The 27,578-nt window shown below is 42.8% G+C and overlaps 1 protein-coding gene across 3 annotated transcripts in view; it reads left to right on the top strand.

Annotated features, from left to right (window-relative positions):
• DDX1 (DEAD-box helicase 1) overlaps positions 1-23,130 on the top strand; it is a 33,109-nt gene extending 9,979 nt beyond the window's left edge. For 2 of the 3 annotated variants that reach the window (XM_084826596.1, XM_084826597.1), the window contains 18 exons: positions 2,530-2,606; positions 4,737-4,809; positions 4,895-4,971; positions 6,397-6,511; positions 6,721-6,859; positions 7,450-7,510; positions 8,188-8,286; positions 9,138-9,227; positions 10,465-10,653; positions 11,907-11,958; positions 12,316-12,462; positions 13,878-13,969; positions 15,421-15,493; positions 16,706-16,778; positions 16,866-16,908; positions 17,294-17,389; positions 19,784-19,904; positions 22,808-23,130. In XM_084826596.1, coding sequence (XP_084682722.1) covers positions 2,530-2,606; positions 4,737-4,809; positions 4,895-4,971; positions 6,397-6,511; positions 6,721-6,859; positions 7,450-7,510; positions 8,188-8,286; positions 9,138-9,227; positions 10,465-10,653; positions 11,907-11,958; positions 12,316-12,462; positions 13,878-13,969; positions 15,421-15,493; positions 16,706-16,778; positions 16,866-16,908; positions 17,294-17,389; positions 19,784-19,904; positions 22,808-22,938 — 1,748 coding nt within the window. In that variant the 3' untranslated portion in view covers positions 22,939-23,130. The remainder of the gene's footprint in view (positions 1-2,529; positions 2,607-4,736; positions 4,810-4,894; positions 4,972-6,396; positions 6,512-6,720; positions 6,860-7,449; positions 7,511-8,187; positions 8,287-9,137; positions 9,228-10,464; positions 10,654-11,906; positions 11,959-12,315; positions 12,463-13,877; positions 13,970-15,420; positions 15,494-16,705; positions 16,779-16,865; positions 16,909-17,293; positions 17,390-19,783; positions 19,905-22,807) is intronic. The other variant, XM_084826598.1, reaches the window with a different exon arrangement.
• Positions 23,131-27,578: the final 4,448 nt, after the last annotated feature.

Here is a 27,578-nt window from a genome sequence, read left to right as displayed (position 1 = left end):
AAAATGACAAATGCAGCTCAATATAAGCAAGTGTAAGATGATGCATAGAGACCAGAGGACAGGAAGGCCTGGCGTGCTAGGGTCCATGGGGTCACAAGGAGTCGGACACGACTTAACAACTGAACAAGGTGATGCATGCTGGAGCCAAAAATCCCGACTTCAAGTATAAACTGATGAGATCTGAGCAGAGAAAGAGGTCCTGGGGTTGTTGTGGGCAGCTCAATGAAAACGTCAACTCAGTGTACAACTCTTGTAAAAGAGAAAAAGAGAGAGAGAGAAGGCAAACTCCATGTTAGGCATAAGTAGGAAAGGAAGTGAGAATAAAACTGCCAATATCATACTGCCCTTATACAAATCTATAGTTCAACCATACTTAGAATACTGTGTACAGTTCTGCTCACCACACCTACAAAGCTATATTGTAGAACTAGAAAACGTGCAGAAAAGGTCAACTAAAATGATCAAGGGGCTGGAGCAACTCCCCTAAGAGGGCAGGTTACAACAGCTGGAAAAAAGGCAAGAAAGGCGAGACATGATAGAGGTGTACAAAATTATGCATGGTGTGCAAAATGTGATTAGCGAGGCATTTTTGTTGCCCCTCTCATAATACTAGAACCTGGGGTCATCTTATGAAGCTAATTGGTGGGAGATTCATGACAGATAAAAAGAAGTACTTCTTCATGCAGTGCATAGTTAAACTATCAAATTCACTACCACAAGATGTAGCAATGGCCACCAATTTGGATGGCTTTAAAAGGGGGTTAGAGAAATTATTGAAGGCTATCAATGGCTACTAGTCCTGATGGCTGTGTGCTACCTCCAGTATCAGAGGTAGTATGCCTATGTACACCTATTGCTGGGGAACATGGGTAGGAGGGTGCTGTTGTCCTCACGTCCTGCTTGTGGGTTTCCTGTGGGCAGCTGATTGGCCACTATGTGAACAGAATGCTGGACTAGATGGACCCTTGGTCTGATCCAGTATGGTTCTTCATGTGTTCTTAACAGGTACAAAATATCCCTGGGAAAAGGGTGCTTTTTGTGGAGGGACAAAAGGGTTCACAAAAAAACACCCCCATTAGCTCAACACTAATCAGCAGTGCACAGAGCAAAACCTGGTGCTGTTCTTGTCTCAGAAGTTTAAGGAATGAGAATGTTGATATCTTATGGGATGGTAATCCAAAAACTATATGGTTTGGTGCAATATAACTTAACTGCCATTGTGCTATAAAATGCCTTAGTCTTACTTCTCTATCTTCTGAATTATACTGTGGATTGTTTCAGAATAGTTAGCACCATGGGTTCTGTCCAGACTCTTATTCTGTTCGTGGAGGAAACTGTGAGCCAGCAAAGGCTCCACACTAGAGCAAGGGGATGAAGCAGCAATTTTTGCTGATTCCTGTTTCCCCCTTCAGCCCCAGCACCACCTCCCATAGTGTTCCAGAATCCTATGTTACCCAATCCTCTGGAGCAGCTTTTAAGGTGGTACATGGGATTGCAGAGGGAAAGAGCTGCCCGGCTAGGTGATATTCAACCTGTTCTGGAGGGGGTTGCACTCCCCCTAAAGGATCAGGTTCGTAGTTTGGGGGTGCTCTTGGATCCAGAACTGTCACTTGAGGCACAGGTGAACTCAGTGGCATGGAGCACTTTTTATCAGCTTAGGCTGGTATACCAACTACGCCCTTATCTGGACAGAGATAGCCTAGCTACAGTTATCCATGCTCTGATAACTTCTCGTCTGGATTACTGCAATGCATTATACGTGGGGCTGCCTTTGAAAACAGTCCGGAAACTTCAGCTGGTCCAAAATAGGGCAGCAAGATTGTTAACAGGGACTGGCCTGCAAGCTCATATTACGCCAGTACTTTTCCAGATGCACTGGCTGCCAGTCCATTTCCGGGCCTGATTCAAAGTGCTGGTATTAATATTTAAAGCCCTTAACTGCTTGGGGCCAGGTTACCTGAAGGATCGCCTCCTCCCATATGTGCCTGCCCGGACCTTAAGATCATCATCAGCGGCCCTTCTCCGTGAGCCCCTGCCAAAGGAAGTGAGGCGGGTGGCTACTAGGAGGAGGGCTTTTTCTGCTGTGGCACCCCGGCTCTGGAATGAGTTCCCTAGTGAGGTTCGCCTGGCGCCTACATTGTATTCCTTTCGGCGCCAGGTGAAGACCTTTTTATTTTCCCAGGCATTTTAGCTTTCTAAATTTTTATCTTTGCTGTTTTAAATCTGTATTTTAAACTCCTGCACTGCTGCTAGATTTTATTGTGGTTGTATTGTTATATTGTGGTTTTAATGTTCTATATATTTTAAATTGTTTTATTGTGTGTTTGGTTTTAATTTTTGTGAACCGCCCAGAGAGCTTCGGCTATTGGGCGGTATAGAAATGAAATGAAATAAATAAATAAGAGGAATCAGAAAAAATGGCCACCCTGCCCCCTTTCAGTGCATGCAGAACTCCACTGAGCGCAAGTCTGGATCCAGTCCAATGTGAAAAACTGTTTTGTTCTAATTATATATATTTTTGTTTGTTAGGCACGGACAAATTTGGTTTCGGCTATGGTGGAACCGGGAAGAAATCTCATAACAAACAGTTTGATAGTTATGGAGAGGTATGTTTTTTTCCTTTATACAAAGAACAGAATGAATGCTTAAATATTGTAGTGAACCAACACTATCCAAAGAGATAGGCTGCATTCATGATTCAGCTATATAGGTCTATGAAAGTGAAGAAAGTTAACAGACTGGGGGAAGAATCCAACAGGGCACTTATGCTCCCGCCAATTCTCTTGTGTCCCACCAATTCCGTTGTGCAAGCAATTCCCACTGCTTGTGCAACTATGATTGAGCACTTCTGGGGCAAACTGAAACCAGTGGAAATGCTTGTTTCTGGAAGGAGGGATAAGGAGGTTCCACTACCCTGCCTTCTAGAAATGAGCTTTTCTACTCCTTTCAGGGTTTCCCCTAGGAAGTGCTAAATCTCCCTTGTGTAAGCAGTGGGTCTCACTCACGCAGCAGAACTGCAGGACCCACCACTTGTGGAAGGGAATTGGCTGGGCAGAAAGGAATTCGCGTAAATATAAGCACCCCATTGGATTCTGCCCTAAGATTTTTGACAAAAGAGTGCAATGAGGTTTGCTTAGATTAACATTAGTATTTTGTCAAATTTTGGACTTAGGCTTACTTGCATAACCCTATGGGTGTTTGGTTAGCCATGGGAAATCCCATGACGATGCCTATTGATTTATTTGTTTAATTTATTGAAAGTTTTTTTAACTCTTAATCCTAGAATACCAGGGTGGTATGCAACAGACATTTAAAAAAGCAAAAGATGCCACAATATAATACAATAAGAAAGGAAAGGAGGAAAGGTTCCTCCTGTGCAAGCACTGAGTCATTGCTGACTCCTAGAGGGACGCCGCTTGCGCTGGCGTTTTCATGGCAGACTATAGCGGGGTGGTTTGCCATTGCCTTCCCCAGTCGTGACTACCTTTCCCCCAGCAAGTTGGGTCCTCATTTTACCGACCTCGGGAGGATGGAAGGCTGAGTCGACCTGAGCCGGCTACCCGAGACCCAGCTTCCGCTGGGATCGAACTCAGGTCATGGGGAGAGTTTCAGTTGCAATACTGCCACCTACCACTCTGCGCCACACGAGGTTCTTACGACAATAAGAAAACATGACTCTAAAAATCAAGCATAAAAACTGTAGAGCAGGAACAGCCTGTATTGTGTTAGTTGTATGCATCTATTGCCATGTTTCAGTTTCCAGCATATCAGTGCAAACATTGGGTTTGGAGCATTTGCAGTGGTGTTGTAAAGCAAAATCCTGACCATGGCAGCATATGCTCATGATTGTTTGGCTTACCGTTGTTGAAACAGCTGGGAGTCAGTAGCAGCAGCAAGACATTTCCCATGGCTACCCCTTGCCCAGATAGTCGTGCATAGATTTGTTTCCACTAAAAATCTATATTTCCTTAGTTAGCTTTTCTGGAAATCTTCAAACGTTGGATTATCTGTTTGAAATAGTCTTCCTGATTTTGGTTTTGGTTTTGTGGCGGCGGCAAGGGTTCCTCCAGCAAAATTCAGTATGAATAATTAGAGACTCTATTTTGTACTTATTTATTGAAATATTTATATGTACAAAAGAAATAAGGTATCTAATACTAATCAAAACAAGTATACATCAGAAAAAAATTAAACCAGTACAGGTTTTGCAGTAGTATCTATCAGTTATTTCTGTTGAGTTGTGTTTTTTCATTTACTGAACATAAAATGCTTTTGGCTAATCCATAAGCATGTACAGACTAAAGCTTGGATCCTGAGAAATGCAGGCAGGCAGAAGGTGGCTTGTGGAAGGTGACTTTGCCTCCTCCTCCTCCCTCCTGGAAGACTCACCCACCCTCTCCTGGCCATCGAGAACCCTCCTGAATGGGGTGGGCTGTGGCACAGGAGGAGGGGAGAGGAGGGAATTGCCCAAAATTGGAGCCTTTCAGCGGTCCCTTTCTTCCCCCCACGTCATAGCCCACCCCATTTGGGAGGGTCCTCCAATCCACAGGAGAGGTTTGGGGGAGATGTTGGGGGTCCAGAAAATCATCATCTGTCAACCTCTTCCACTGGCACTTCTGAAGATCCAAACATAAGATAATAAATTATTATAATGATGTGGTCAGTGCAGTTGCTGCTCTTTTATACTCCTGCTGGATATTGCTTTCAAACAAGTTTACATTTTTGTTTGTTTGTAGGAATTCACTATGCATGACACAATTGGATGCTATATAGACGCTGATAAAGGGCAAATCACATTTTCCAAAAATGGTAAGTAGTCTAGTTTTCTCTTTATGTCCATTCAGTAATTACATTCATAATTGAGAAATCTTTCACCATACTGCTTTTCTTTTAGGAAAGGACCTTGGGCTTGCATTTGAAATCCCACAGCACCTAAAAAACCAAGCACTCTTTGCAGCTTGTGTTCTAAAGGTAAATTTCAGCTTTACCAAAAAGGACTTGAGGCTTATACTAATCAGTTAAAAATATATTTTTCTACTCCTGTCATTACAACTTCCAGGTCTTGTTCACATTCCTTCTGAAACCTACTTGTATGTATTTAGTTGCATAAAAATCCTGTTGAGCAGAGTATCAGAGTGAGAACAATACTTCAACAGGCAACACCAGTTAATACACGCAGTCCAAAGGTGCGCCCCACAACAAAACGTTGCAGCATACAGTCATTCCATTTTATTCACACACACACACACACACCAAACAATGTTCTCTGGCCACCAAGCATGTTCACTGGGCATGCTCAGATCTCACAGGGCTGTTTTGGGTTTACTCTATCTTGGGGGTTTTGAGCGTGTGCGGGGTGGACACGCTGCTGCCCAATCCCAGCTGTGTTTAAATCACAGATTTTTCCATTGATTTCTATGGATAGTCCTCATTTTTGTCCCTATGGCACAATATTTAACAATGGCTTCTCAGTGTGATCCAAGAAATGACCTTTCCAGACAAAGGGTTCGCTATCCTTTTTACATCTGTGTCTCTTCTTCCATTCTCCTTTTCCAACACTCCATTCCCCCTCCCACTTGGTTTTCAGGATTTTCCCCCATCTGTCAGAATTCTGTGGCCACTGAGTTCTCATTGGGCTGTTTTTGTTGGGAGGGACTTTATTTTTTCTGCTAAAGCGTTCGTGAACCTCTGCTGACCTCTCCTTATGAGTGAGCAGTTCAGTTCTGGCTGTATTTGTGTGAGCACAGTTCCTAGACTAGATCAGAAAGCTGCTTTAGGTACTTCTCGGTGGTATTGTTTACTTTTTTTACTTTGAATGGCAGACCTTCTTGCCATTTGATGAGTTGCTTTGAAATGCCCATCACTTTCGGAAGAGGTTGTTACCATGTGGCACAGTGGGCAGGCAAGTGCTACTTAAAAGCATGAGTCCTGTGCTTCCATAGACATGGAGCTCGTTGTATTGTTCTTTTAGATCCAGTGTCTTGAGTAATGCCAGTGTGCTGCAAAAAAGTATTCTAGAATCCTTTGTTTGTTTTGAATAGTCATTCTGTGTTTCAAGATAAAACTATACGTACTGATGCATTAAAAACACATGACTTGCTTAATGCAGTGTGGGCACAGAAAGACTATTCAAGTTAATATCGGGCAAAGTTACATTTAAAGTCACAGGTATATTAAATGTGGGGGTGGGGGGACCCTCTGAAAGTTTCCACAGGAGCAAACCAAAAAGCAAGCCAGTTGGCTAACAGGTTTGGAAGGTTGTTACTATTAGTTTTCAAAGGTGTTTTAAGGGGCATGTTTTAGCACACCACTGACACAGAAAACATTGCATGTGTTTTATTTTTTAAAATCCTGCTGATTATTCTATGCAAGTTTTTCTGTTGCATATTGTTTTAGAATGCTGAATTAAAATTCAACTTTGGTGAAGAAGACTTTAAGTTTCCACCCAAAGATGGCTATATTGCTCTTGATAAGGCTCCTGAGGGTAATGCTGCAAAATCCCAGCATGCAGGTACGTTTCAGACATGAGTATGCTAAAATACCCATAAGAGGATCATGACTAGCTTAAGTCCCATTGATTTCAGTGTGTCTGCCCAATGTGTGACTAAGTCCAGATCCAACTGACTATTCTTGATCTTCCCATCTCAAAAATAACAGAAATATAAGTTATTTCCAATTATTGACTTAAAACTAAGGAATTTTTCAATGTTCTCATTTCAGGAAGTGCGCAAGTAGCACAAATGAAGCATCTGCCAAATGCTCCCAAAGCCTTGATTGTGGAGCCATCGAGAGAGCTAGCGGAGCAAACTCTGAACAATGTGAAGCAATTCAAAAAAAATGTTGATAATCCTAAATTAAGGTACAATTTTTTAAAATGGGGGGTGTAGAATTGCAGGGTGGGACTCATAGATTTCATTAAGGGCCCCAGGAATTGAGCACTGCATTCCGTAAAAAAATCACACTACTCTTAGACCTGGTTTGCACATCATGCTAAGCCATAGTGGGTTGTCATGATGTCCAAACCCAGCAAACACACTTCAGCGTGGGTTGTTTAAAATGGTGAGAAAGCAAATGTGCTCATTAGTAGAATAGGTTGCTGAGGTTGTGCTACAAAGGCTCATGGGATACATGCCAGGAGCAGGCGGGAGCAAAAGCCATAGCAAGCCACGGAGCGCTTGATTGTCTGTCAGGAGTAACATGGATTAGCGAGCGATCAACACAGTGTGGCTTATTTTCACTGTGGCTTGACTTGTGAACTGACCCTTCTTCTACTGAAGCCTTCCCCAACCTGGCACCCTCCAGACATTTTAAACTTCAACTCCTATCAGCCCCAGCCATCATGGGGTTGTAGTCCACAACATCTGGAGGGCACCAGGCTGGTGAGGGCTGCTCTGCTGGTAAAACGACTGCACAATACAAAACTTGAATCTAATGTTATGTTTCTTTTAGGGAACTCTTAATTATTGGTGGTGTTGCTGCAAGAGAGCAACTCTCAGTATTGGAGCAAGGGGTAAGTCTGAATTGTCCCTAAGATATTTTTCTTTTAAGTACACAGATGAAATCTTGTATAGCCCACCTTTACACTGAATAGCAGCTTACAATGTTTAGAAAACAATAGTAATAAATCCAAGATGAAAAAACAAGTGCAAGAGCAACTCAGAATAGCAGCATTGAAGTAGATAAGAGCCTTGAAGCCAGACTAACACCCATTGGGCTGGATGCGCCCGATCTTCTCTGATCTCGGAAGCTAAGCAGGGTCAGCCGTGGTTAGTACTTGGATGGGAGACCGCCTGGGAATCAGGCTTCCTGCATTGAGCAGGGGGTTGGACTCGATGGTCTTGTAGGCCCCTTCCAACCCTATGATTCTAATACTAATTTAACTAAGGATTATTACATACTAAGTCAGTAATCTAACTGTGTTTGAGAAGAGGTATGTTCATGCCTTTTTAACTGAAGCAATGAGAAGAATTGTAAAGCATTGTGTCCAATTAATGTCTCTTGTACCATCTATAGAACTTCAACAGACCATTAACCTTTTACTCTTTTAGGTGTGTATACAACCCACAAGTTTCAGTAATCTAAAAATGTTTGAAAGGCTCTTGCTTATGACTAGATGCAGAAAATGTGTTGGTGCTTCCATTTTATTTTGGAAAACATAATGTAGTGGTGCACGATTCCATTTTACAGGTAGACATAGTTGTGGGAACTCCTGGAAGACTGGATGATCTTGTGTCAACCGGAAAACTGACTCTATCTCAAGTTCGGTTCCTGGTTCTTGATGAAGCGGTAAGTATAGAGATTGTTTTTGAACAGCATATTGTGAAAATCATATTATACGCACTACTGCTATGGAGCTTTCTCAACTCCGTGGCCTCCATGATATGTTGACAAAGACATCTATTGCCATGGCTAGGCAATTTATGTTCTGTATATGTAAAGTGAACGGGGGCACGCAAGCGACTGCATGAAAGTTGGGCCCTTGCATATCCTCGCTTGATCCTGTGGTTGGAAATAATCTCAATGTCTTTTTTATTGCTGTCAACAGAGCAGAGATTAAAGAAATCAGATAGGTTTTCAAAACAAAATACATCCATATAAGCAACAAACTCAAACAATGAACTATACAAAAACATACCTAAGGAACCCCCCAGGACCATCCTTCCAACATCAGATTGCTACTGACAAGAATTTGGCCACAACGAACATTATCTGACAACAGATATTTAACATAAAATTGTGCTGATCTGTCTGGTAAAGTGGCCAATAAAGGGGAAAAGGAAATAGTTTATCCCTTTTCAGAAAGGTGGCCCAGCAGTTGCTCACTTTGCAGCTTGGGTTGTTTCCAGCCACTACTGGTTTTCTGAGCACCTCGCAATCTGACTTGCACTCTGAGTATGGGATAAAGAAGACAATTCTTACTTCAGAGGATGACTTCCATCTTCTTCCTTCCATCTGTCTTAAGTCCTTCACAGCTTATCCCAACCAGAAGAGGAGTTGATGGATTCAGAGGACCATTTTAACTAGTTAGAGGGGGGATTGTTAATGGAATAGCCAGACTTAAGTGCTTATATCTTAACTTTAGAATGAATGGGTAAAACATCTAATGATACTATGTAACAATTCTACTCCCTGCACAGGATGGCCTCCTTAGCCAAGGCTATTCAGATTTCATAAACAGAATTCACTCTCAGATTCCTCAGGTAACATCAGATGGAAAAAGACTCCAGGTATGTGATTTGCTTACACTTACTATTTCAATGTAAGTTTTCCATTAAATAAGTTTTCCAAATGTTGGTCACTTATGCCTAGGGAAACCTAAAAGCTGCACACAAGTGTTTTTTGAGCTTCTGTGACTATGAATATGCACAATTTATTTTCTATCAGTTTAGCTGGAATATTTTGATTATGAAGTAGTATAGTGGTAAACAAAAACACTGAGAACACACCCAAGTGCTTCCACCCAGATTGCTGGTGTCCATAGGCATCAACCCATTGTCAGGCACCCCCAGGGCAACTAGTCCTTATGAAAGTGTAAGTAATGAAAATGACATGGGAAAGGTTGTTCCAGTCTACCCAAGGAACAAGTGGTGTTCACGGGTCTTGCTGGCTTCCTGTCTCTCTCTCTCTCTCTCTCTCTCATATATATACACACACACACACACACACACACCCCACAGAAGACTAACCTGTATTAGTGGGCGATTGCATGCATACAGTATAAAATGATGTTATTTTTCCACTTAATCGTTTATTTATAGACATTGCAGTAAAACAGAAAAAACAAATGTCCCAGAGTTCTGGTTCAGCATCACTACACTATAACAGAGCAATCCTAAGTGGAGAGGGGGTTTTGAGTGAAGTTGTGGATCCTCTGTCATTTCCAAAGTGGTGGTGGAGGGGTGGACTTAACATTTTTTCCCCTCAACCTGAGTGAAAATGCCTATACCAGAAGCTGGCTCAGATAAGGGGCCCAGTCCTGGGGCCTCAGAGAAGAAGCAGATGTGCTTTGGATCCAGTGTCAGTACCACTACCCATAGTTTTATGCCACTGGAGCTTGTCTTAGGTGTACCTGGGATAACTGGAGCAGACTCCCCCCCCCCAATCTCTGCCTTTGCCCCATCCTAATCTCTCTGAAATGGCCATCCAGGGGATTAGTATTGTTCTGTAAATGACTTGTATAGGCTTCCTGCTCCATGCCTCAGTTCTTAATGTTGAAACTTGACTTAGCTTTTCCATACATCCCTTCCAGTTCACCAGATATGAATGGCTGAACAGCTGATGTCTGAGCAAAGTGTAACAAATATTTGTATTGGCTAAAAGAGAGCTTTATTTTTTTGGGGGGTACATATTTAAATAAAAGGCTGACAAGGAGGCAAACAGTTCTTTAACCATAGAAAATCTTCTTCTAGCTGTTGTACTAGCTGTTAAGAAGCTCTTTACCTTAAAGTTTCTGTGTGTTTTTAGGTAATTGTGTGTTCTGCAACTCTGCATTCATTCGATGTCAAGAAATTATCTGAAAAGATTATGCACTTCCCCACTTGGGTAGATTTGAAAGGAGAAGATTCTGTCCCAGATACTGTGCACCATGTTGTTGTCCCTGTAAATCCCAAAAACGACAAATCGTGGGAAAAGATTGGTAAAAATCACATCCGAGTAAGTAGTACATAATCCATTAGAACAAAGGCTGCTGTTGTTTAACATTTCCAGCTTCAAGGTTCAAGGCTAGCGGACACATTTGAGCTGGGTTGGAGAATTGTAAAATAAACGACAATACAAATGGGATTTCAGAACTCAAATTAGGAATGTTAAGCAGATTGTTATGAAATGTCATTTTCAACTTGAAATATGTAATTCAAGAATTGGAAGCTGCTTGGAAATCTTGTAAAATGTAATGGGAATTATCTAGAGGCCTTGTAGCCTTTTTATTTTGATGCGCTACCCAATTTCCTAACTGCGGTTTGGAGGTTGGGTGTGGACTCTTCCCTCCTTCTCCTCTTGAATGCAGATTTCCTCCTCCCTTTCATTTTGGAATTAACCATGGTGGCATGTGCGCTCTGGTGTTTTTGCTAACCATGATTAGCCATTCCATCAGGCTGCAGCAGAGAGGGAAAGGGAAGCAGGGCTATTCTATCTGCTCAGCAGAGAGACCAGAGTTGGACACATTATGCTCACCCCATCTGAGGGCAACCACACCTATTAGCACCCCTAGGCACATCCCTTGCCACAGCGAACCCTTATAGCCCCCTGAGTGAGGTGTCTGTCCACTCCATTTCCCTGTTGGGTGGCTGCTGTATAGAAGCAGGGAGGGAGCAGATGTATCTCTGTCCCCCCCACCCCAGTTTATTAATTTCCCGTGGCTTCAAACTGTTATCAACTGCAAAGCTTATGCACTGGCTACGAAAGTCTGCCTCTAGTGACAGAAGAAGTTACTGCAAGCTTCAACCTTACAGACACATTTAAATTAAAGTTAATGTGTTTAGAAACAAAATAACCCCAAGGTGCACACTTCTAAGGTCCACTTAGTAGGCATGCCAAGTTTCAGGTGTCTAGATTTCAAGAACTTGGCACTAATAGACAGACAGTTTCTTCTGTTATTATAGATGTTTGGCTGGGAAGCAGCAATTACTGTCCGTCATTACAGGAGATGTGGGGTCAGCTCCTGTATTCAAAGACTTGTTACTCAAAGCCCTAACGCAAGACCATATGGAGGTATCCATGATCAGTTGTCCTTGCTTTCGTAATCTGCTTTCATAAAGCCTTGTGATTTCAGACATCTGTGATTTAAGAGTTGCTAAAGAATAAAATAAAAATGACTGTGTGGCTCCTGATGTCCTGCATTCTTGTGTGTCAGTCCTCTAATGAATGACTTTGATCACTGTTTTAATTTTCCCAACTTCACATTACAGACAGATGAGGTGCATGCAAAAGATAATACGAGACCTGGTGCTAATACTGCAGGTAACCAGTCTTTTGGTGAATGTAATATATATATTTGCTGAAACTGGAGTCTTTAGCAGAGCTATTCAATGAAGGAAAATCTGTGTGAATCAGTAAAGCAACATTACTCTGTTTTGGTTCAAAAATGGCTAAAATACTTACAGTCAACCATATACTTTTTTCCCTTGACTAATAAGACAAAACATCCCCCCTCCCACACATACAGTAAAGACTTGCCCAGGCAGGAAATGTTAATATCTTTTTAAAAGAATAAGTTTTGGAACATAGGTAAAATCTGTGACTATTTTGTCAAAATGAATGGCTGTTTTTAAACATATACATGTTGAATACACTGTAGAAATAATTTTCCTTGTTTAGAAATGTGGTCAGAAGCTATTAAGATCTTGAAAGGAGAGTACACCGTTCGTGCGATCAAGGAACACAAGATGGATCAAGCAATAATCTTCTGTAGAACGAAGATAGATTGCGATAACATGGAGCAATACTTCATGCAGCAAGGAGGAGGTAGTAATTTCATGCCTGTTAGGCTTCACTCTGTTCATTTACCAACTGATACTGGTTTGCAATTCTTTTCTTCAGTCTTTGATAGATTAGTCTCAAATGGTAGTTTTTTCATGATGGATATTTTCCCTGTAGTAGATTCCCTGCTGCTTCAGCTGTGTACAGATAATGCTTTTTCAAAGAGCTGGAGAAGGCGGTATTATAAAGCAGCAGTACTCTGCCATTCAAGAACACTCTTCTTATGTTTACCTTAATTAAATTAATTAGCCCAGAAGCTGTTTGCAGTCTGGTCGAGTCAATTTCATTCCCTCCCTTCATTTCTGTGGCAATAGATAGAAGAAATGTCTGTGATTAAAAATTGGCTTTTTCCCTTAGAGCAGGGGTGCAGAACTACTGGGGGGGGGGGGCACAGGCCATATGATATCAGTGGGCACGGCTGCACCCAGCTGACGTCATTTGTTCCCTGGCCCAAACACCAGGGGGATTGTCCACCCGACACTTGGGCCAGGGACCAGGTTTTGCTGCACGTGGGCTTTCTCACATAAGGGTACGGCAAATCATCTGTACACAGCAAATCCAGTCCAGACTAGCCCCTGTCGTTCCTCCAGCAGGGAGCAATGTAGACTAGGTTGGCTCTGCCCTGTCTTCGCCTGCCCCACCTCCTTCCTGCAATGAGAGAGGGAGGTGGGGCACATGAAGGAGAAGCAGTTGTGTCACCTGTGCTTCTCTGATGGAGGAGCAAAGAGGGCTCAGACTCTTTGCCCGCCTCACCTCCTTCCCCTCTTTCAGGAAGGCTGAGCAGAAGGGGGCACACCTGCGTGCAGGGAGAGCAGCTGCTTTTCCTGGTGTTGGCAAGTCCCAGCACCCACCCCCCTCATCCCTGCTGCCATCGCCGATTGGAGTTAGCAGCAGGGATGAGGGGCACTGGACCTCGCCTGCGTGGAGCCACCATTGTCCCTGACATGGGTGAGTCCCAACGCCGCTGTCCCTCATACCCCCACTGCTCTCTCCAATCTCAGATCGGAGATAACTGTGAGTTTCCATTGCTCGCATGCACCAGCAGGGGAATCCCCACTGTTATCTCAGATCAGAGATAGCAACAAGGGGATGTCTTCCGAGGGGAGTTCTCCTGGGAGTAGGGCTTGGAGCCTAAGTCCTGCCGCGTAGAGGAACCCCAAGAGGCTGCGTGGGCCAGATTGGGATGCCCCACAGGCTGGAGGTTCTGCACCCCTGCCATATAGAGAGGCTTCTCCACATTCCACCTTTTCCTCATTGCAAACTACAATGCTAAATCAGGCTTATAACATCATGTTAGCTTTAAGAGAAAACCTTCTTTCATTGTTCTTCACGATGGGAATTCTAGTCTTCAGACTTTGGTAGCTATATATAAGAGTCCTTCTGGGTTTTTTGCTCTTAAGGTCCAGATAGGAAAGGACATCAGTTCTCATGTGTCTGCCTGCATGGTGACCGAAAACCACATGAGAGAAAGCAAAATTTGGAGCGCTTTAAGGTAATATGATCTTTAATAGACTAACCAACTAAAGTAATTCGTTCAACAGGGGGTAAATTTTAATTGCTCGATTTGATAGTTAGAGTTAGGCATACTTGTCCATTGGGAAGAGGGGAAGGGAGTGTAAAGATTTTCTTCTAAATATGAGTAGTAGTTGGTTTTCTTCCTTTTAAATTGTAACTTACCTTGTATTTCCATCAGCCTTTCGAAATGGCATCCTTATTGAAGTGTTGACAACATGACATTTATTTCAGTTTAATTGGTAGAAAGGCAGGTGATCAACTAGATTGATTGATTTCATTTCTATACTGCCCAATAGCCAAAGCTCTCTGGGTGGTTCACAAAAATTAAAACCAGAAAGTGCAGGATAAAACAATATAAAATATGAAAATCAAAATCAATATAAAAAATGAAAATCAAAACCACAAAACTAAACATTCTTCAATTGGTGAGCAGGCCTAGTAATTATATATGTTACCTAAGATTTTATGCGCTTGCGTCTTCAAGAGTCTAGGGGTTGGATTCAGATATGCCTTTCCACCAGTGGAAGGGCTCCTTCAGTTTGCAGAGGAACTGGGATGCAGCAGAGGCTTCCTACTAGAGGAAAGATTTTGCCAATTCCCCCTGTGGCCCCCTCAGTGCAACTTCCCGCACTGTTCTGGAGGGTCCCCCCAAACCTCCAGAGAAGCTTTTCAAGAGGCTGCAGCACCAATGGAACTCCACAGAGTGCAAATCTGCATCCAACCCTAAGTCTCTTTAGTTAAACTGTGGCAGAGTTTGGGCTAGATCCACAAACACATCTGTACTGGAACAACCATTCCTAATAGCCAGCATATCCAGAGCCTGGACTGTATTGCTTCTCCATTAGTGCAGGAAACCAAGCCCCATTGAATTCTACGCACCAAGCCTACAGCAGCTGTGCATTAAGACTACTGCAACTAATCTGTGCAGTCCCCAAGAACTACAAGCCCATGGCCCCCCTGATACTCCCATAGCCAGTCATGGTCCAGTGACAATCACTGCAGAAGGCCAAGAGGCTGGAATCAGGAGCAGAAGGATAAAGACAGTGTTGTCAATGGTAGGGTTTAGATACAATGAGTTGGATCCTAAGATTCTGTGAGTGAAATTCCATTCGCAAGAAAGGTCCTCCTTGCACCTGTTAATGAAAGAGGGAGAGGCGGGTTTCGCCAATTCCCCACCCCACCCTCTCTAAAGATGGTACAGGGGGAATCTGCAAAGATCACTTTCCCCATGAGCAATTCTGCTGGTTCAGTGGCCCTTCCATTCATGGAAGGACTCATTTAATGATCAGAGGGGCACCTTTGGATCCAACCCTACCTCTTCAATTTGAATGAGTCTCTTAGATGGAGAAGGTGATTTGCGTTTAAATTGGAATGTTTATATAACAGTGAAATTAAATATATCTGAATTTAATGAACTTCTCTGTTTAGAAAGGAGATGTCAGATTCTTGATCTGCACTGATGTAGCTGCTAGAGGAATTGATATCAGTGGTGTTCCTTATGGTAAGTTCTGTCAGTAGCTAATCACTGTTGATGATAAATCTGAGAACCTACTTAGTCTACATTCATTTTATTTATTTATTTTTATTTTACAAAAAGATCATGGGCCCAAATCCATCCTAAAGCAAACATTCGGAAGACACATAGGTTTCAGTGGGAGAGCTGAGCACAGGCTTATTCTCATTCTCATTAAAATCAACAGTGCTTAGCTTAGGAGAAGAGCCATAGCTCAGTGGTAGAGCACACCTTTGCATGCATTAGGAGCTAGGCTCAGTCCCAGCATCTCCAGGCAGGGCTGGGAAAGACTCCTGCCTGAAACCCTGGAGAGCACTGCCAGTCAGTACTGAGATAGATGGACCAGTGGTCTAACCTTGTATAGGCAGTTTCCTGTGTTCCTGATCTGGCCAGACACATCTTATTTACACACACACACACAGGCAAAAAGCAAACACATGACGATAGGGAAATTAAATATGGGGTAAGTAGTGAGGTCGTGATCGTGACTTCTATATCCAGGCCTGGCGTCAGTGTTTGGGACCGGGTGGGGGCTGGTCAGACTGCTCTCAGTATCTGCCACCTCCTGCTGCCACTTGGACGCTTACTCAGCGGTGCTGCTGCAGCCACCAGCTTCCTCCTCACGGCAGCAATGCTGTAATCGGACGGGAGTCCAGTACACTGGTGCCATGGGGAAGTCCAGGAGTGTGTCAGGGCTGCCACCAGTGCATCAAGTGCTGAGTGCAGGGGGTGAGACAAGGGAGGCAGCAGCCTTAGTGGGCCCTGCCGGGGTGCATGGCCCCTGGCAACTGCCCTGGTATGCTGAACGCTGACTCCAGGCCTTCCTGTATCTGATAAGGTTTACATAACCTATAATTTCACCCATAGAGTTAGCGTACCTTTCTAGAGCACAGAATACATGGGGCAGCATCCAATGGTGCCATTCCACAAACTCAGAGTGCCAGCAGAACTCTGTTGAATCTTTCCGTTTTGCGTGCAGTTGCCCATTACAGTTACGTTGCACAAACATAATGCACAACCACCTGTGCAACCGCGCTTGTGCAAAGTAGCTTTAGTTGGATTCTTCTCTTGCACATAGTTCAGAAGTTAATTTCTACTAGGGCAACATCATTTGCCCTAACAGAATGACACAGTTGGATTTTGGGATTTATTTATTTTTTTACATCCTGATAGCCAGTCTTTTATTCTTTTTTTAAACAGTTATCAATGTCACACTTCCGGATGAAAAACAGAACTATGTTCATCGGATTGGCAGAGTGGGAAGAGCTGAACGGTACATTTGGAACTCTTTCTTTGCCCTATGTGGTCAGGGTTTTTGTCCCGTTGGAATGATTAACTAAAATAAATGTGTGTGTTTCAGCATGGGTCTGGCTATTTCCCTAGTGGCAACGGAGAAAGAAAAGGTAAGCACTACTTCCATGGAACATGAATATACAACAGAATAAGATCCCTTTGTTTGATGACTGTCTTAATGTTTTGCTTTGAGAAGCATCTTGTTTGGGTTTTTTGTTTGTGTATGTATCTCACCTTTCAGATCGAAAGATCCCCCATGGTGGCTCATAAAAACATGAAAAATGATTTAAAGCATCCATTCAGAGTTTTAAGAAGTTTCTTGTACCTAATTCCATAGCAAGGCGGTTATTTTGAAAATGTCAGAAACTTGGTATTCCAACAACTTTATTACATTTTTTAAAGGGATGATGAATAATGCTTATTTTAAAAGGGTGATTAATGCTTAGACGCTCCTTGGTTTTGTCTCCTAACATGTTGTTCAAACTTCTTACTTAGGTTTGGTATCATTCATGCCCCAGTCGTGGAAAAGGTTGTTATAATACTAGACTGAAGGATGAGGGTGGTTGCACCATTTGGTACAACGAGATGCAGGTAACCTTTTTGCTAGTATTGCTAAAACCCCTTTTGTCTAACTTTGTATTTCAAAAATCAGGCAGCCGTGGTGCTTAGACCCACAGGAGTACAAAGCAGATAGGAAATCTTCAAACCCCAACCATTAAAATTAGAGGAAAATTTGACATTCTCCCTCAGTGGAGGAGGTTGTCCCGAGGTGAATTATTTCTCCCACTTGTTCCACAGACAGGGCTACATTAATCATTGCGAGGTTTTAATCTTCAGTAGAGGAGACCTCAACCAGTTCCAGTCCTGCCTGCTCGACAGCAACAGGGTCCTGCTGGAACTTCTCTGTCTTCTCAGACTGTTGCCACGCTTGCTTGTTTTACCCATCTGCAGAATATGTCTCTGTGTTCAAGGAACAAGCCCTTCTGGAACCCTAATGACTGGAGGCAATTGAACTGAAATGTGCTAGGGGAACAGTTCCCCACTGCGACACTGGCATTATTCGGCTAGAGGACAGGCTGCTACCTGTCTGGTAGAGCTGGCCCATTTCCAAATACAACGGAGCACAGCATGAGTAACTTTGGATATGTTTAGTCAAGGTATCAGAATATGTTGGGGAGCAACAGCGATGAGATCAGAGCTTTTCCAAAAATTGAGGGTATTTTTCGAGAAACTAACAAAATGGCCATTTAATAATTGACTGCAAAAGCTGTCCAAGAGAGAGGGGGTGAAAAGTGAGGCTGTGCAGAAGATTGCTTTGGCTTCTAAAGTGGGGAGAGGAGGGGAGCATTGCAATGAAAAGCTGACATTTTAGGTATAGATATATAACACACTGTCTGAACACAGGAGGAGGATGCAGGGATCCTTAGAGTCAGTAAATCCAAAATGAAGAGGCTTTCCTTGGCCACAGCAAGGCCTTATCGGGTAGAGTCCGCTGGGAGTACAGAACAAGAGCACTCAAAGCCAGGGTTCCAGACTAAGGCTATGCCAGTCTTCCCCAATCTGGTGTCCTCCAGATATTTTGGAATTCACCTCCCATCAGCTCCAGCCAGAATGGCCAGTGGTCAGGAATGCTGGGCGATGTAGTCCAAAACATCTGGAGGGCACCAGGTTGGGAAAAACTGGGCTATGCTTACCACAGTAAGATACCTCTCTGGAATCCCTGGTGTTAGGTTCAGAGGTACAAGAGCAGGCACCCCGCCAGGAGTTCACAAGGCTACTCAGGCAGAATCTCTGCCATGAAGCCTGCTTCTGAAATCACACCACTTACGTGATCTCGTAGAGAATTCTGTCTGGGAATCTTAGGGTCTAAGACTGTTTATAATCTTGCAACCAAAGCTTACAAAAGAGTATGGTAGTCCTTGAACAGCAATTCTCAAGTGTACAAAAGAAGGATTGTCTTGTTCCTGCATGATAAAGTAGGGGATGTAGACTTTAAGTGGACTTTCAAGTACTACTTGTAAAGGACGCTCTTAAAGTTCTTAAGGTTCATCACCAATCAATAGGTGAAGGTGTTGCTTTCATTAGATTAGAAACGGGAAGCTTGGGCATTAACAATTTCAGGAGGTCTCATATTAGCATAAAGAGTGTGGACAGCCCCTTGTCCATTTCAGTGTAGTGTTTCAGTGGGAAGCTTTCAAATGCAGTGTGCTAGGTCCTTTCCAGACAGGATGTAGCCTTTTGAGCCGAGGTGCTTGTAAGGTGATACAAAATGGTGGCAGAATAGTGCTATTTGGCAACAAACCTCAGTCATTAAAATTAGTAGCAAATGTGGCATAATAATAAAAAGCAGCAGAAGAAGAAGTTTGGATTTGCAATATATCTTTATGTAAGACTTTCTTAGCCTCTGGTGCTGAGTACATTGGCAGCAGGTGATGTAAGATTCCTTGGTTTTATTTGAGTGCAGCTTGCAACTTTTATAGATTCCTAAAAGATCAGGATGATCCAGCTAAAGTTTGAAGTCCCATTGATTTCAGCAAAGCTTAACGTTCCTAACTTTTTGAGTTAGATCCATTCTTTGTGTGAGTGGAAGTTAGCTCACACAACAGGACTTCCCTGTCCCCTCCTTCCCCTGCAGCCCCTTGTGCAGGTCCCAGTGGGTCCCTCAAGCCGATTTGGGAAGCATGGCGGGGAGGATGCAAGGAGAAGGGGAAATCCATTCCACCAGTGGTTCCCTTCCACTCGTGGAATGACATCACTGGATACAACCCTTTGAGGGGATCATGCTAGACATAAATAAAATAGTGTGCATCTTAGTCACAAGGCCACATGTCTTTGTGAAATTGTGTACATTCAAGAGCAACTGGGGCCACCTGCTAACTTTTGATTTGGTGATTAGTTTATCTCAACAGTGTGTTGCCTGTCATAGAGAATCAAGAACCATGTTTTAACAGCATTTCTTTTGTTCTGTGATTTACCTTCTCTTAGCTGTTGGGTGAGGTAGAAGAACACCTGAATTGTACCATTTCCCAGGTTGAGCCTGATATTAAGGTTCCAGCGGATGATTTTGATGGCAAAGTCACTTATGGGAAAAGAAGAGCTGCTGGTGGTAAGTGGAGAACTACTGAATAGAAATCTAGCTACATTTTGGAATAAGGAACTGGGTTTTCTGATTAATTGTAATACTTAATTAAATGGCCCAAATATACTTTTATGATGATTTGTCTGGAGTTGCAGGGTTGTCACCATTGTCTAATTATTTTCAGAATACTAATAGACAAAATATTAACTGAAGTTCTCTTTACAATGTACTTCAAAATCAGTTTTTAGATCTTTTTATTCTTGTATATTATAAAGTATCTGGTAAGGCCTTCCTTTTAAGATATTTAGGAATACCTGAGAAATTCAGTATTTGTGAATTCTTATATGAAATGTCCTAATCCACGCTTCTCTGACTAATGTACAGATCAGAACTTAGCTATCTAACAGATTTTGTACTTTGTCTCAATTCTGGCAACACAGTTAAGAGGAAATACCATTAAATGCGTATTTTGAGTGGATTTTAAAAAAGAAACAGTGGAAAAATAATATGGAAATGAAATGAAATTATGGGTAAAGACATGGGAAAGTAACACAGACCAGAAATAGATAGATTGCCAATCCCTAAGGATATTATAATTTTTTATTTTTAAGGTAAAAAGTTGTAATTGAAAGGTAATAAAAACATTATTATTATTATTATTATTATTATTATTAAATTTATTAATCGCCCATCTGGCTGGTCACCCAGCCACTCTGGGCGATGTACAACATACAATAAAACAGTTTAAAACAATAAAATTCTACAATAAAAACATTTTCTAAAATACCCTAACCCACCCCAAATGCCTGCCTGAACAACCACGTTTTTAATGCACGACGGAAGCTCATTAAAGAGGGGGCATGGCGGAGTTCCCTAGGGAGGGAGTTCCACAGAGTGGAGGCCACCACAGAAAAGGCCCTCTCCCTCGTCCCCACCAGTCTAGCTGTCCTGGCTGATGGGTCAGAGAGAAGGCCATCCGAGGCTGATCTTGTAAGCGGCCTGTCTGGTGCTGCTGGAGGCGCTCCTTGAGATAGGCTGGGCCGGAACCATATAGGGTTTCAAAGGTCAAAACCAACACCTTGAATTTGGCCCGGAAAACAACTGGTAACCAGTGCAACTCCTTCAGCAAAAAAACTAGTTTCGGTTGTCTTTATATGGGATGTTTGGGGGCATTTTAGCAGACTTAATTTGAACCATGAGCAAAATCCAGTGTCATGCAAACTGGCTTCTGCTCACACAATGGGAGTTTCTCTTCTCTCCCCTGCAGCAGCAGCACGTGCCCATACGCACACACCCGCCACCCTCATACATGGACTCTCTGGAGCAGATTTTGAGAGAGTGCGGGGAGCTGCAGTTCTGAGGGGAAATCATCCTGCTCCTGATTCTACTGACAGAAGCTGTTCTGTCAGTGGGATGGGTTAACTGGATACCACCCAGTGTCTCTCTGAGATCAGAACGCCTTAATTGTTTCAGCAGACTGAAAATGGGGGCCATGTTTTGTGAGCCTAAAATGTGTTCCGAAGCCTTGAACATTGATTTGTAAGCACTAATACAGAATTACTTTTTGTATCAGTAGTAATAGAAAAGTGTTCTAATTCCATAGTACTGGATATGATTAAGAGCATAGCTTCGTTCAGGTGTTCAAAAAAGGGTTAACTGTAGGGCTGTGCACAGATCCTCCGGTCCACCTCGGAGGCCACTTTGGGGCTTCTGAGGCAGGCCCAATCCACTTTGGGCCAATTCAAGGGCCTCCCTACCTGCTTTGACCTCCAGAGCCGAAGCAGGATTTGGATGGCCAAATCCCACTCCCCCTCCCTGAAAAAAAAACCTGCCATGTGAGCCCCCAGCTCCTTACCTTGCCTCCACTAAGCCATCAAGCACACTACATAATGTTGCGTGCTTGAGAGCCACCATCTGCGCAGCATCTATTTCCAGAAAAACAGGGAGTTGCCATTTAAAAAATGGCGACCTCCCTGGAACAAGAAGATGGCTGCCGGGGTGTGTCCTGAGGGCCCAGGTAAAGAGCTGGGGGCTGGGTGGCAGCAGTACAGCTGGGCTTCCGTATCACTCAGAAGCGCTTCAGAGCAACCTGACCTACGTCATGCCCCTTCTGTCCCACCTCGGAATCAGCATGAAGACCCCCGCTTTGGCTCGGAGTTTGGGCTTCTGTCCGGAGCAGTGCACAGCCCTAGTCAACAGCAGTGTGTGAGGAGAAGGAGTTTTCCAGCCTCACCCCTCTCCACCGTGGCATTTTTCGCTCTGTACTCATGGAGGGTGATTGCCTGAACTGGAGAGCCTCCTGTACCTGTGGGGGCTCTCCATGCAAGCCAGAATGCAGACATTTTGCTGCTTTGGTTCCCAGGAAGATCCTGCACAGATACAGGAGGCTCTCTTCTTCAGGCTGTCTCCCTCCACGAGCACAGAGCGACAAATGCAACAGAGGAGAGGGGCAAGGCTGGAGCTCCTTCTCCTGTGTTGTTGTTAACCCTTTTTTTGAAAGCCTGAACAGGGCTAACGTAACCACAATCCAGATTACTGCAGCAACAGCAAAAACAAGCAAACTTGTTTTGAAACTTCAGATTTCCAAAAGTGGTTTGACATGATATGGGGGTTTGCTACTTCAAAAGTGAAACTGAACACAACAGGTCTAAAGTAGTTCTAGATTATGGCCAGTAGGAGGTGTGGGAAGGGGCAAGTTTCTTACTAAAGCCAGCAGTCTATTTAAACTATTTCTAGGCTGCCTTTCAGGACAGGAGCCCTCCCAAGGCAGTTTGCAACAATAACATTTCATAAAAGACAACTGACACCAGCAATAAATACATCTAGCCTGGGCAATACTAAAAAAATAATATTCTGAGCCATTGTAGCTTGACCAGAAGTACAGAGGACAAACAGAGGACAGAGTAATTAAACTCTGGTTCTTTTGGCAGGTGGATCTTACAAAGGCCATGTGGATATTTTGGCACCAACAGTACAAGAGTTGGCTGCCCTTGAGAAGGAGGCTCAGACATCTTTCTTGCATCTTGGCTACCTTCCTAATCAGCTGTTTAGAACATTTTGATTTGTGCCTCAGGTGATTGTTCAGTGCAAAGCCTCTATCCTGAAATGCTACATTTCCTGTGTGTACTTGGAGCAGTAAGATTTTATTAAGTTAAACACACCAATCTTGCATGTTGAGCATTTTCTCAAAAATGTAGACCTTGATGAATTAGCTATTAATATTGACTTAATAAAAGTGAACTGCTCAAATCCATATTTGTGTTTTCATTTTTTCCTTATGCTAGCAAGAATCGTGTGTGTGTGTGTGTGTAAAAGTTCTGATATAAATCCAATATCACTATTGGAAGAAGAACTCCTACCTCTCTGCCACCATTCTGTCTGCTCAGTCGCCCAGCAGAGCTTTTTTGGGTGGTAAGAGGCCTGTTATGCTCTGGCCGACAAGATGATGTGGACCACTTGATAGCCTGTTGTGACCAATTTGCGCAACACTTTGCAGATAAAATCAATCATATCCATGCCAACTTGGATGCCATGGTTGGTACATGTCCGGTGGATGTAACTTTGGCTCCTGCTTGTCCAGTTACAATGGATACTTTTCCATTTGTACAATCCAAAGACATGGACAGCATCCTTGGAGAGGTGAGGCTTGCCACTTCCGTGCTGGATCCTTACCCTTCCTGGCTTATGAAAGCAGCCAGGGGGACTGGCTGAGTGGGTAAGGTAGTGGTAAACACCTCTTTATGGCAAGGTGTGATTCCATCTTACCTAAAGGAGGTGGTGATAAGACCGTTATTAAAAGAAAAAGAGCCTCCCTGAACCCCACGGTTTTGGATCATTTCCAGCCAATCTCCAATATTCCATTCCTGGGCAAGTTGTTGGAGTATATAATAGCTTCTCAGTTCCAGAGATTTCTGGATGATGTGGATTATCTCAATCCATTTCAGCCTGGAATCAGGCCTGGTTATAGGACAGAGACTGCTTTGGTCACCTTGGTGGACAATCTGTGCCAGGAACTGAATAGGGGGAGTGTGTCCCTGTTAGTACTGCTGGACTATTTGGTGGCTTTCGATACCATCAACCATGGTATCGTTCTGTCTGTCTGAGGTGGGACTAGGAAGCACTGTTATGTGATGGCTCTGGTCCTTGGAGGGTCAATCTCAGAAGGTGGTGCTGGGGAATTCCTGTTCAATCCCATAGCTGTTTGTCTGTGGTGTCCCTCAGAGTTCTATCATCCCCCATGCTATTTAACATATACATGAAACCACTGGGAGAGACTGTTTGGAGTTTGGGATTTTATTGCCACCAGTATGCTGATGACACCAAACTGTTCAGAAACTTCAGCTAGTCCAGAATGCTGAGGCCAGACTCTTGACTGGAGCTGGTTACAGGGAGCATATGACTCCCTTGTTACAGTGGCTTCACTGGATACTAGTTTATTTCTAGGCAGAATTCAAAGTGCTGGTTAATGACCTATAAAGGCCTATACAGCTTGGGACCAGGCTAGCTGAAAGACCACCTTCTCCCATACAATCCTGCCTGGTTCTTGAGACCTTCTGGAGAGACCCTTCTTTCGAGACCACCGCCTTCCAAGGCATGTGTAGTAACCCAAGAGAAAGCTTTTTTGGTGGCCACTCCCAGGCTGTGGAACTCCCTCCCAAGTGAAGCTAGGTTCACTCCATCTCTGCTGTCCTGCCAGCAGACAAAGGCTGCTTTACTCAAGAAAGTCTTTGGCAAGTGGGTCTGTTGGGCTGGGTGCTGTTTTTTATTTTTATTTCTTATTCTCTAATTGTTATGTTTTTATTGTATTTTAATGTATTTTATTTTAATCAATTTTGATTGTGCCTATAAGCTGCCTTGAGTGCCATTTTTTGGTAGAAAGGCAGGTTCCAGTCAAAAATCAATCAATGGTACATAGTGCTTTTGTAAACCTTGATTCCTAAAAATGTTGACTGAAGCCTGTTTCTTTGGTCTTACATAGTTGTAAATGCTGACACTTCAGATCTTGCCGCCTTGAAAATGAAAATACATTTTGGTTCATGCAAAAGTGCTATGAATTATCAAATGCACTGATATAAAATATGGCCAATTTACTTAAAAACGTACCTGAAGGGATTTCATTTAAATGTTCTTGCAAGTTTAAACTGAAGGGAGGTATGCCAAAAACAGAATCTTAATGGATACATAAATTGCAATTAAATAATAAGAATTGCTCTTCTATTAAATAATATGGGAAGCAATAGAAGTTGTACCGGCCAAAATGAATCTAGTATCTTAAGTTAGTTTCCCCAGTGAGAACTGTTAATTAATATTGATGAAGGAAAGCCTACTTCTCACAAATAGCATGTGAGATTGTAAATCTGTGACTGGACTGTATCACTTCAGACCATAAGTTGGACTCACAAAGCCTGCATATTGCTACTGCTTTGCAGCTTCCTCCATACACAAGTAAGGGGAAGTGTAAACCTGAGCACTACCATATGTGTAAATCCCTCCCAAGACAGAACAAGATGTATCCCCCTATGTTTTATTCATTGTGCAACATAAGTCGCTTCTAAAAGGATAAAACCCACATTTTAATGTGAGCTGCACGTGACACAATGTTTGCTCCTATGTTAAATGCATCTTTCATCTGGCCCAAAATGGAGCCAGGATGGAGCAATCCTATGGCCACTAGGGATGTACGGGCTGTGTAAAATCCGCTCCGTCTGTGTTTCATGGATTGTCAGGCGCCTTGGGTTCTGTCATCCACCCACAGACGGATATGATTTTTTTTCATCATGCCGAAAAATACAGAAGTAATTACGTAAATAATTACGTAAGTATTTACATAATTTTCCTCGGTATGTAACATTTAGGATTGTGCCCTAGATGGCTAAGCCCAGCATTAGTCACTCTAATGCTGAATTTGGCTGAGTTTGAGAACCAAATCTATGAGAGATCGTATGACTTCTGTTCAGTCTCTGTGTTCCTAGCAGAGATGGATGTTGAACCCAGATTCTCCCAGGCCAAAGTCCAGATTTCTGTCTAGTGGGCCACATCAATCCACAGCCTGGAATTGAAGAGATTTATTAAAATGTTCAGAATTTGTTCCAGCCCCAGATCAGGGCTCTGATTTTGAGGGGGCAGGGGAGATAACATTTTCTTAGCCCAGAACTTCATTTACAGGACAACTTTTCTCTAAATGCCCATACTTCCAGGGGGAGCCAAATTCTACTCAATAGATCCCAAGTTATCTATAGTACTATGGCATGTGGTAAAAAAAAAAAAAGTCAAAGCACTTGCACAGCACACTTCAAATCAAGTTGCACTGGTTATTAACAATAAGTTTAAAATCAAACTAGCCAACCTAGATTTTCTGTCTTGAGAAGTCTGTGGGGAGTTTGTAAGGAATGGCTTTTTAGTTTTACAATGCTAAATTGATCATGATCTAATCAAGACCTGTATAAGAACAGCAGTGGTAGTCATGAGATCCTTGAAATTATTGCTTTAACCTGTCCTTGGGAGCCAACAGTATTTGTTTAATAAATCTAGTGTTACATTTAAACCAATGTCAAATGATTACTACAATGAATTCAGAAATTGCATAAGACATGATTGTGCTGGTTTGAATGTGATGAAATGGAGGAGTATAACAAAGGGAATGAGCATTAGAAGACTCATTTTTCTCCAGCTAGGCAGAAGGCAACCCCTCCTTCACCTTCCTACCCATAAATAATGGTGCTTAAAACTCACAGCTCAGCTGCCCACCTTGCTCAGACATATGAAGCAGAGGGTTGCCAACAATGAGCCAGGAACCTGGACAATATTTAACTTGAAATATACTTATTTCATAACACAAGTATATGGTCAGGTTTTGACAAGAATAAGGAAGGGCCCTTCAGAACTTTCTTCTTAAAAAAAAAAAAGTCATTCAGTGGGATTTGTCAGTGATATACCTTTCATGTCCTCAGGGTATTAATGCTCTTGTGAAAAGTTATGAGTTTAAGGGGGAATGCCAAGAAAGGAAATGAATGCTATCTAAAGAAACATGGTAAAATGTAGAAAAACTACACACTTTGTGCACCTTCAGAAAAAAAGATGGTGGTGCCTAAGGGTTAAATCCAATGTTATCTTAGCAAACATTCACTGGTGTAACAGGACTTACTCCCTCCTCCCCCTGCAGCTCTCCATGCTGCCTGAACATCTGCTCCAGAGGGTTTACCAGATTTTAATGGCATGTGGAAAGAGGAATCGCCCCACTTTCAGTTCCACTGACAGAACTGCTTCTCACAGTGGAACAACATAATTGGATTCAACCCTTTTATTAGCAGCATTCAGATTTTACTAACCTGATAAAGATGAAAAGAAAACCCATACAAAACTCCAAATGCACTAATTTTAATTGCATTTCTCAGAATGCATTTCATCTGATATTTTTTGACTGGTTCCTTAGGCAAAGTTGGACTTTTAAACCCAAATATTCTGCGTTGCGGATTGGAGCTAATATTCTAGGCTACCTCATTACAGTTTCCATTTTTTCCCCTCTTGCAATCTGTCACCTGCCTGTTGATGGCACTAATGTTTCATTTTTCCCAAGAGTAAGAAGCTAAGAACACTCTCACACTTGGTAACAGTTCTAAATTTCATGGTTTTCCTCATGTATAATAAAATTGTAGCTTCGAGCTATTTTTTTAATTAAAGAGCTTCTTGTATGTATGGAGC

The sequence above is a fragment of the Heloderma suspectum genome, chromosome 1, assembly GCF_057233095.1.
Source record: "Heloderma suspectum isolate Gila_16-S chromosome 1, 16-S_ref, whole genome shotgun sequence".
Taxonomy (NCBI): domain Eukaryota; kingdom Metazoa; phylum Chordata; class Lepidosauria; order Squamata; family Helodermatidae; genus Heloderma; species Heloderma suspectum.
This window is presented reverse-complemented; position numbering and strand designations above follow the sequence as displayed.